The sequence below is a fragment of the Bos indicus genome, chromosome 5, assembly GCF_029378745.1.
Source record: "Bos indicus isolate NIAB-ARS_2022 breed Sahiwal x Tharparkar chromosome 5, NIAB-ARS_B.indTharparkar_mat_pri_1.0, whole genome shotgun sequence".
Classification (NCBI taxonomy): domain Eukaryota; kingdom Metazoa; phylum Chordata; class Mammalia; order Artiodactyla; family Bovidae; genus Bos; species Bos indicus.
Genome location: NC_091764.1, coordinates 73,676,777 through 73,686,932, shown reverse-complemented (window position 1 = coordinate 73,686,932; position 10,156 = coordinate 73,676,777). Strand labels below are relative to the sequence as shown.

The 10,156-nt window shown below is 52.2% G+C and overlaps 1 protein-coding gene across 1 annotated transcript; it reads right to left on the bottom strand.

The window, feature by feature from the left end:
- Positions 1-2,113: 2,113 nt before the first annotated feature.
- Positions 2,114-9,275, bottom strand: HMOX1 (heme oxygenase 1). The gene is made up of 5 exons (XM_019961273.2): positions 9,065-9,275; positions 7,790-7,910; positions 5,141-5,632; positions 3,803-3,902; positions 2,114-2,845 (listed from the first exon to the last, which is right to left on the bottom strand). Exons 1-5 carry the CDS (start codon positions 9,088-9,090, stop codon positions 2,715-2,717), a joined length of 870 nt encoding a protein of 289 aa, XP_019816832.2. The 5' UTR covers positions 9,091-9,275; the 3' UTR covers positions 2,114-2,714.
- Between the last annotated feature and the right edge of the window lie 881 nt (positions 9,276-10,156).

Genomic DNA, 10,156 nt, shown 5'->3' with positions numbered 1-10,156 from the left:
ATCTCCCCTCCCTTCTTTTTTTTCCATTCTCACTGGAAACACTAGCTACAGGAACCATCTTTTTATTCCGTAGTCTACATTGACACATTTACGGGCAGTGTTTAAAATATGAGTCTGTTTAAAGGTGTCAAAATTATGCCAAATGAATCTGATCCTTCAGGGAGGTCCCTCTGCATGGAGACATAGCTCTAATTCATTCTAGTTAACAGCTCTTTAATCTTCCACCGTGTGAATAGAATACAGAATATTAAGCCATTTTCCTGTTAGTAGAATTTAAAGTGGTTCTATCGCCCCTCCCTCTCTTCCTTCCTTTCTTTGTCACTGCAAACAATGAGTACTGGTATCCTTGTCACAGAAAATTGGAAACTGGGCCTGAGTGAAAAGAGCCAAGTAAATATTTTGAATGCCTACTCTTGGTATACATCATCACACAAACAGTGGCTTCTAGACCTAGTTGCTATGCTATTTGGAATCTCCCAAGAAGCCGAAGAATTGATGCTTTTGAACTGTGGTGTTGGAGAAGACTCTTGAGAGTTCCTTGGACTGCAAGGAGATCCAACCAGTCCATTCTGAAGGAGATCAGCCCTGGGATTTCTTTGGAAGGAATGATGCTAAAGCTGAAACTCCAGTACTTTGGCCACCTCATGCGAAGAGTTGACTCACTGGAAAAGACTCTGGTGCTGGGAGGGATTGGGGGCAGGAGGAGAAGGGGACGACAGAGGATGAGATGGCTGGATGGTATCACTGACTTGATGGACGTGAGTCTGAGTGAACTCTGGGAGTTGGTGATGGACAGGGAGGCCTGGCGTGCTGCGATTCATAGCGTCGCAAAGAGTCGGACACGACTGAGCGACTGAACTGAACTGAAGAAGCTTTTGGTAACGAGCCATTGCAGAGTTCTGCTCCAAGTCTCCAGAATCAGCCTCTCAGATTGGGGGTCCATGATACCCAGGTATCCTGATGTCACCAGCCACAGACTGGGGTTTGGAGACCACTAGACCCGCCTCCCAGCTGTGGGATGCAGGTGGTTGTTAGTTTGCCAGCGAGCAAATGGAGACATGAAGTGACTTGACCAGGTTCCAGACTTACTTCACAGAGCCATAACTAGGGACAGAGGTCTCCTGGATCCGTGTTCACATTCGAGTCTCATTAAGGAAAAGCTTTGTCCTTTGCTTTGCTAAATACACTTGCAACCTGGGGCTTTCACTCTCCCAGACTGAGGGACTACATTTTTACTTTCAGTGGCTTTTAAGACTTTGGGGCTTCCCTGGTGGCTCGGTCAGTAAAGAATTTGCCTGCAACATAGAGACTGGAGTTCAGTCCCTGGGTTGGGAAGATCCTATGAAGGGAATGGCTACCCACTCCAGAATTGGAGAATTCCATGGACAGAGAAGCCCGGTGGGCTATAGTCCATGGGGGTCACAAAGAGTCAGACACTACTGAGCAACTAACACACTTTGAGGACTTCGGACAATGGAAAAGGCTTGGATCTAGAGCTGGCCAGACCTGGTTTAAATCCCTCCTGACCCTCTAGAAGTGGTAACTCCTCAGTTTTTCTGAGGATCAAATGAGATGACATCATGTGAGGTGACTCGCACAGTAAAGAATCACTTGGCAAGAATCACAGAACACTGATCTCCCTCGTTTCATTATTAAGAGTTCACGTTGTGTGCTGTTGGCATTTTACATGCATCTCATTTGCTTCTCAAGACAGGTGAGCTGGGTCTCTGAATTGGTGTTAAAGGTGTCAAAATTGAGCCCCAGAAGGGTTAATACCTAACCCCAAAGGCAGTTACAGAAAGAAGAAAACCAGGGTTCTTACTCCAGTCCCTACAATTCACTGTACAAGACAGATCTTATTCCAGAATTTGCAGCTTTACAGTGAATCCCGTCCTTGGTAAAGCTGTCTTCCATCAAGCAGGGTTCACCCCAAAGACGTGCCCACTGCCTGCTTCAAGGTCGCCCCCACCACCCTCGGAACAGAGCACAACATCTCAAACTGGCTCCTGTGTCACCCGCACTTTCACCTTCTGCCCACCAGACTTTCAAGAAACATGTGAGGAAAAAAGGTCAGTTCCCCAAGGGTAACAGAGCCCAAGAAAAACACATCAAGTTACTATCAGGCCATTTAGTTTATTATTTCACATGAAAGTCAGCAATCAAGGCCACAGTCCTGTTAAACACTTCCTCCCCACCCGCCACAAACCACCCCTACCCTGTTATAAGAACAGAACAGCACACAACAGAATACCATAGTTCAGGCTGAGCCAGGAACACAAAGCTGCTCCAACAAAAACAAGACGGAAACATAAGACACAACATCTTTGAACATATACAAAAATTGCCATGGCCCATAGGGCAAGCGGTCACAGCGGGTCAAAAGGGAGACCTCAGACCCAAGGCTTTTGGAGGTTTTCAACAGCTGTTGCTCTGGCTACATCTTCTGGGCTCTGCTGCAGGAACAGGAAGGGGTGAGTGCTGAGGGGCCAGGGAAGACCCCTTGTCCCACTTTGAAGTTCAGGTCACTGACTGGATGTACTTTGGGTTGGTGGAGATGTCTCAGGCTCCTTTTATCCAGAAGAGAGGGATACAGGGAGACAGCAGGAGCCCTGACAGCTGCCCCCTGCCCCAAGCTCAAGGGAAGGAAGCCAGCCAAGAGGCTGCCCCTCTCCACGAACAGTTTTCATGGCCCCCAGGAGCCAGCACACTTGAATTCACATGGCGTAAAGCCCCACAGCGACCGTGGCCACCAGAAAGCTGAGTGTGAGGACCCATCGCAGGAGAGGTGCCTGGGAGAGGACGCTGGGCTGGGGCTTCCCCCTGGACGCCTTGGTGGGAGCCAAGTCTGAAAGAGAAGGGAGATGATGTTAAGTCCAGGAGGATGGAGGCAGGGCCATTTGACGTCATGGAAAAACAAATCAGAACCACCTCAGCAGCGTCTAGTAAAGTCCCTGCTAGATGCAAACCAGTAGCCCTCTAGCCACTACTTGGATACCTCCTAAGACAGGGAGCTTACTTCTCCAAGCTGTCCACTCTTCCATTTTCGGCCAGATTGTGAGAAGTACTCTCCAGGGATACCCAGGGGACCATAGTTTGAGAATTGATGTATTAGGACTGAGTCCCCTCCCCCCCACCTTGTAATCTCATCAGGAATGGCCACATTCCAGTGTTCCCTGCAAAACCCCACCAACGGAGGGGTCCATGTAGTCCTGGCACGCATGAGCTATGGTGGCACCAGGAGCAGAGGCCTGAGATGACCTGCCAAGCAGGTGGCATAGCTTCACCCCTCCCCTCTCTTGACTCCCAAAGCCACACTCTCGCCCACAGGGAGGGAGGGAGGGGACTCTGGTGCTCTGGAAGTTTCCCATGTTTTCTCAGCACTGCCACCCCCTAGAGAGCTCTCTGAGCGGCCTGAGGGAGGGACTAACCCAAGATAGGACCCTGCGTCCACAGCGGGGGGGATAGCTAGAAGCTGCCCTGGGCCCCTAGCCCCAAGTCAGGGGGTCTCTGCTTGGAAACCATTAACAGACCCCCAAAGGACCTAAATTGTGTGTGTGGCGGTTGGGGGAGGACTTGTCATGACTTCAGAGTATCCTTTGAGTACTCGAAAGTGAGCTAAAACCAGCCCAACCCCCCTGATTCTAGAACTGGGGAGACTGAGGCGCAGAGGGGCATCCTGGTGAAGGCTGGCTCCACCCCTGACTTCCCATTTAAAGCATGGAGAAGACAGAAGAGTCAGAGACACCAGAGCCAGACGACTGGGCCATATGCCTTCCACACACGCCCCCGGGGAGGCCCTCACCTTGCACCTTGCTGCCGGCTCGCCTGTGAAGCTCTGGTGCCTGCAAGGGATCATGGTCCTTGGCCTTCTGGGTCAGCAGGCCCTGCAACTCCTCAAACAGCTGCAAGAGAACAAAGTGCATGTCTCCATGAAAGGTGGGGCCAGGCCTGCTGATGGGAGGTCTGAGGTTTGGTTGTGAAATAGCAAGACAGAACAGAATCACAGCAAAAATACTGAACATCCGGGTTAAGAGATAAGATGTCACAAGTTCATTAACTCGCCTGCCTGCTCTTCCCCAAATGCTCCTCAATAACAGCCATTCTGAATGGCCACTCATGCCCATATGCTGGGTCCCTTTGAAAAGTACCATGTCTTGAGTGGTCCCCAAGCAGGCACTCAATGCTCTGTGGTACTCATTAGCTAGGGTTACAGACCAGGTCATTGCCACTCCAGAGATTCAGTGCCTGGGTGGTGGCTAACCCAGAGGTCAAGCGGCAAGGGCCAGCCCTCCCATGGGACTCTGGCTCCAAAACACCTGTTCTTTCTACACCACCTTTCTGAAAGATACAGCTTTTCTCAGAAGACTGACCAGGTGTGCTGGGTATTTTTTAGCCGTATGCCCAAAAGATGCACATTGCTCAATAGCGAGTGCTATGAGCAATCTCCTCTGGGGTCTCAGGCTGGGAATAAGGAGCCAGGAGAGCATAAACTAAGAGCCCAGTTCCCACAGGGCCTTCAGATAGGAGGAGAGCGACAGAATTCTACATCAGGGTTAGAAGGAATCTCACCCCCACTGGGAACACCCATCGTGGCTCTGCCTAAGAAGTCACCCTTCAAGGCAAAACCTATCTTCCCCTGGATTTGAGACACTTGTAGAAAGACAGATCATGCCTCCTGACTGGGCTGAGAGGCCCAGATGGCAGAGGCCAGGTCTGCGGCATCCGTGAACCCTGCAGTGCCAACCTGGCTACATATGAACACACAGCCAACTTGTATGTTGTCACAGGGAGTTATCACAGAGTGCCACAACGGTGACGCTCACATCATACAATAACCGTGGCTAATGTTCAAGGGCTGACCCTGTGACATGCCCTGCTTTGGGGACTTGATTGATTTAAGCAGTCACAACAACTCCGTGAGCTAAGTGCTATTATATCCCCATTTTACAGATGGGGAAACTGAAGTACAAAGTGATTAAGAAAGGGATTTGCCTAAAATCACCCCGCCAGGTAAGTGACAGAACTGGAACCCTAGACCCCAAGCCTCTGCCCTTAAATACGACCCTTGACCCCCCTGGCCCCCACCCTGGAAGAGCAGCTGGAGGCAGAGGTGGCCTTGCAGCACAGCCCATACCCTCACCTGGATGTTGAGCAGGAAGGCGGTCTTGGCCTCATCCAGGACCCTCTGCCGGACCTCAGGGGTCATCTCCAGAGTGTTCATGCGGGAGCGGTACAGCTGCTTGAACTTGGTGGCACTGGCGATATTGGGGAAAGTGAAGAAGGCCAGGCCCTCCCCGGAGCTGGGCAGATTCAGGGCCTTCTGAGCAATCTTCTTGAGAACTTGGCCCCCAGACAGGTCTCCCAGGTAGCGGGTGTAGGCATGGGCCACCAGCAGTTCGGGCTCGGTGCGCCCCACCTCCTGGAGTCGCTGAACATAGCGCTTGGTGGCCTGCGTGTAGGGGATGGCCTCCTGCCAGCGGGGCCCGTACCAGAAGGCCATGTCCTGCTCCAGGGAGGCCCGGCGGTGCAGCTCCTCTGGGAAGTAGAGGGGAGTGTAGACGGGGTTCTCCTTGTTGCGTTCGATCTCCTCCTCCAGGGCCACATAGATGTGGTACAAAGACGCCATCACCAGCTGAAACCAGAGCAAGCAGGTCATTATCAGAGCATCCAGCCCCTTGGCACTATCGCCTTCAAAGTCATCCTTGTCACCTCCCCAGGCTGGGCTCCCACCTCCTGCCAGCCCCTCTAACCCTCCGCATGTGGCAGCCAGAGAAAGTGTCACAGGAGAAAATTTTCATTGTGCATTGTCTGAGCCTAAAAACCTTTTTATCACACTGGAAAAAATACAAATCCTCATTTCATCCTTGGAAAAATCTAACAAAGGAATGGCTATGCCCATTTTACAGGAAAGACACTAAGGCTCAGAGAGGGTATGAGACACCGAAGTCACAAAGCTAGTAAGGAACAGAAATGGAGCCAAGCACAGGCATGGCTTTCTGGAGGAAGTAACTGAATGAACGTGCTTACAGGAAGACGCCAGGCACCTCTCCCTGGCTTTTGACCTCTGGGGATCCATCTGCAGGGCACAGCTCTCCCCAGAAGACCCCTCTGAACCCCATCACCTCTGAAAGCTGGGCTGGGGGACTTGAGCCCTTGGCTCAGGTAACTCCCATTACACATTAATTTGAGTTTGAAAGAGGACAAAGTTTAGATGTTCCGGCTGAGGTTTTCAGGTGATTTCTGAGCCTTTAATCATTCGTGGGAGCACTGTCTCTCACCAGTGCAGAAACCCAGGCAGCCTGGTACAGAGCAGCCTGGGTTTTCAACTGTGACCGACCTGGCCCTAGCTCCGCTCGGCCAGTCCTCAGCTGGGTGACGGTGGATAAAACCACTCTCCCTCTCTAGGCAATCTGGGGCCTGAGTGACTCTGCACAAGACAAGCCTTGGTCCCCTTCCTTGTAAAGAAGGGTAATCTGACCACAGACTGATGGGGCAGGTGTGCAGCTCAGGGAGGATGGCAGAGGTAAAGCGCTAGGTGCGACCTGGTAGCCAGCACTGAAGCTGGACCGTGGTGATAAAAAACGCTACCTCCATCAGCACAATCCGAGTGAGCACTGGGTCCTCTCCTGGATCTTTGTGCTGACTCTGAACTCAGGGGCCAAGAAGGAAGCTCCAAAGCGTACAGTGGCTGGGTATGGGGTACTCCAGCGGCCACCTCCCCACTCCCATTACAGCAACTGTACATCAGCTTTTTCAGGGGAGTGGGGGCAGAACAAAGGAGTAAGGGCTAAACTCACATCCACAGGACACAGCCCAGGGCTGTGAGCCCCTTAGGGCTGCATGTTAAATCGCCCTTCACTGAAGCACCTCTCCTGCTGGAAGTAGGGGGCATCTCCCAATAGCCAAAGACAGGGTGTCAGGAGTGGTGAGCCACAGCTCCCCACCCCTACTGTTCAACCCCAACAAGCCTCTCCTCACACCCAGCACCTGCCGGGTTCTCTTGTCACATGCTTTCCTTCTACGTGCATGAATTTCACAACTGTGCTGAGTAATAGCAAAAATTCACGCCTCAAATACAATGGGCACTTGAGGAAATCATGCTAGGTATTCCCCTTGGTCCAGTGGTTAGGACTCCGTGCTTCCACTGCTGGAAGCATGGGTTCACTCCTTGGTTGGAAAACGAAGAGCCCACATGCTGTGCAGTGTGGTCCAAAAAAAAGAAAACCCTGCTGTTGAAAAGTCTCATTTCACAGGTGAGGAAAAGGTACCTTGGGGAGATTAGATGGTGCCCATAGTCTTACTATTAGGGGATGGAAGAACTCAAGCTCGAACCCATACTCCCCCTCTTACCTTCAGAGGCAAATAAGATAACCAGCCTTGGCTCGATTTTGGCCTCTCCCATTTTCTTACAGGCTGTGTGACCTTCTGTTAGTTACTTAACCTCTCTGAGCCTTCCCTTCCTCATCTTCCTTATCAAAGCTGAAGCACTAATTAAAATTAAGTGAGTAAAATGCCAAGCAGGCACTAGGTGGTCACTTAAAGAGTACCACTGCCCCAGCCCCTCCACAATACCACATTGCAGGCTGTGAAATCTGCTGTGTGACCCTGGGTAAGTCATTTCCACTCTCTGAGCCTCAATGTCATGACCTGTAAAATGACTCCCTTGAACATGCTCATCGGGTCCCTCTGCATCTCAAGCAGCCATCCCCACTAACACCACTGCTCTGCGCTTTGGGTGCACTCCCACCCAAAGTACCCCTGCCAAGGCTGGTACCTCCAGTCCACATACCTTAAAACCTTCTTGGGTCAGCTCACCCTTCTGAAAGTTCTTCATGAACTCTGCATTCTCCGCCTGGGTGTGCACCTCCTTGGTGGCCTCCTTCAGGGCCTCTGACAAATCCTGGGGCATGCTGCAGAGAGAAGGTACAGAGGTGAACAAGGGAGTCGAGGACAGGGCTCTGGGCACAGTCTCTTCCAGCATGAGCTTCTGAGGGGTACCCCTGCCTGTGTGCAGGACTTAAAAAAGAGATTTCCGCTTTTATCAGGCTTCTCTGCGGAAACCCAGGTTCCCATCTAATACACAGCCACTTCCCCAACTACCTTTAAGATGCAACCCCAGCCACACTTTTCAGTTATTAAAACACTGTAATACGGGTCCCACAAACCAACAGGAAAGGTCTGGCCAATTATTCTCAATAGAGAAGAGAAGGGAGCAGCATCGGTGGGCAAGGTGAACACTCAATTCACCTGCAACTGCTTCCACTGGCTTTTAGACCCAAGATTTAACTCATTAACTTTGTTGAGGTTTCAGATACAGATCTCATAATCCCTTGTAATATTCTGCTCGCAGCAAAGTATTGAAAAAGCTCAAGTAAAACTCAGCTTTACTCAAAGAAACAGTCCCTTTTGGGGAGTATTTCTGCCTCTGCATCCACCTCCCACACGAGTGTCATTTCTCCTTTCTGGCCAGCACTCCTTCAGAAACATCACCCCCTGTTCTGTACATGCTGGTCAAATTCTTGGGAGATGGGAGGCGCCAGACTCAGAGGTGGACAAACCCAGGGCCAAATTCCAGCTAGTCAGGAGACCTTGGCTTGCTTGCTGTGCCTCCTCTACTATGCCACTCTCATACTGCAAACGCGGGCTCAGTAGCCGGGGTGATGTGCTCCTTAATTCGACAGCTAGCCAGAGGTGGTGGATGCGGCCAAGAGGAGTCCCCAGTAAGAAAGCCAGGCTTTGTCACCCAGGCTCAAACAGTCGCGAGGATCCCGGATTAAGCAGACCGCTACCTCCAAGCACTCGCACAAAACCAAAACCAAAGTCGGTCCCACGACAACACTCCCATCAGGTCATCCACAGGGAGCCAGGCATGTCAATCACCTTTCATCTCTCCAGCTGCCCCACCGGGCGGGACTGGCACCCAGCTCCTCCTAACACCAAAGCCCCAAGTGACCGTCGCCCGTTCAGCGAGGTCGCTTCCTGCTTCCCGGCTCGGTCTCGGGAGCTCTTCGGGAAGAGGGAGCTGCCCTGCCCGGGAGAGGCCGGTCCCCCGCCCCGCACTTGCCTGCTGTCGGGCTGCGGGCGCTCCATCCTGCGGCTGTGTAGGTGTGGGGTCGATGCTGGCTCCGAGAACTCCGGCTCCGAGAACTCCGGCTCCGACGGCCCAGAAGTGGATGGAGGAGGTGGGAGGGCTACGGTGCCGAATCCCAGCTTCGCCGTCTATTTATCCCCGGGGCGAGTCACGTGGCCGCCGCCCGCTGGCCTTTCCCCACTTTGGGGCCCGAAGTTGCAACACCCGCGGGAGCCGGCGCCCCGCCCGCCCCTGGCCTGCGGGGGCGGAGGAGGAGCGGTCATATGACCCGTGGAAAACAATCTATTTAAAACAAGACGTAAAAAAAAAAAACTTCTGGAAATCTGTGCAGCAGTGTGATTTTGCCCCTTTCAGAGCCTCCAGCCCAGAAATGGTACTTGAATACCCCAGGAATCTGAATGGTTCCAGAGAGCTGGGAGGCAGGGATTCTTAGAGCAGGAGGCTGCAGGGCAATGTCAAGGACTCACCGTCCCCAGACCCTGTCTGCAGTCCCCCGCACCAGCCTGCTCCCTAAGTATCACCTCCTTCTGGGACCCTCAGCTGGCAGCCTGAGGGTCTTCCTCATGTTCCTTTTGGCCATTTTTTCTTTCTTGAGCACCTACTAAGTGCTAAAGACGGTACTGTTTTCATGGTTCATCCCTACAGTTACCCTATGAGGTAGATCTCTACCATTTTACAGACAGAGAAAATGAAGCTAGGGGGTGGGTGGGGGCAGGGATTAAGTGACATGACCAAGGATACACATAAAGCAGGAAAACGGGACCCAAACTTCAAGTCTCTGCCTGTCTCCTTCAGGCCCTCTTAGCACTTGGTTCCCAGCAGGACAATGATGTTGGTCATCCAGACCACCTCCCTGCTCACCTGCGTAGGAGCTCATTGAGTCTGAGTTATCTCATCCTCATGACTCAAATGATAAAGAATCCGCCTGCAATGTGGGAGACCTGGGTTTAATCTCTGGGTTGGGAAGACTGCCATGGCAACCCACTCTAGTATTCCTGTCTGGAGAATCCCCATGGACAGAGGAGCCTGGCGGCCTACAGTCCATGGGGTTGCAAAGAATCAGAC

Coding starts and splice junctions, on each gene's coding strand:
- HMOX1 (XM_019961273.2), bottom strand. CDS start 9,090: ATGGAGCGCCCGCAGCCCGACAGCAG. Junction 3,903..5,140: donor CCTTCCTGCTCAACATCCAG/GTGAGGGTATGG, acceptor GTTCTCTTGCAG/CTGTTTGAGGAGTTGCAGGG. Junction 2,846..3,802: donor AGCCGGCAGCAAGGTGCAAG/GTGAGGGCCTCC, acceptor CTTCTCTTTCAG/ACTTGGCTCCCACCAAGGCG.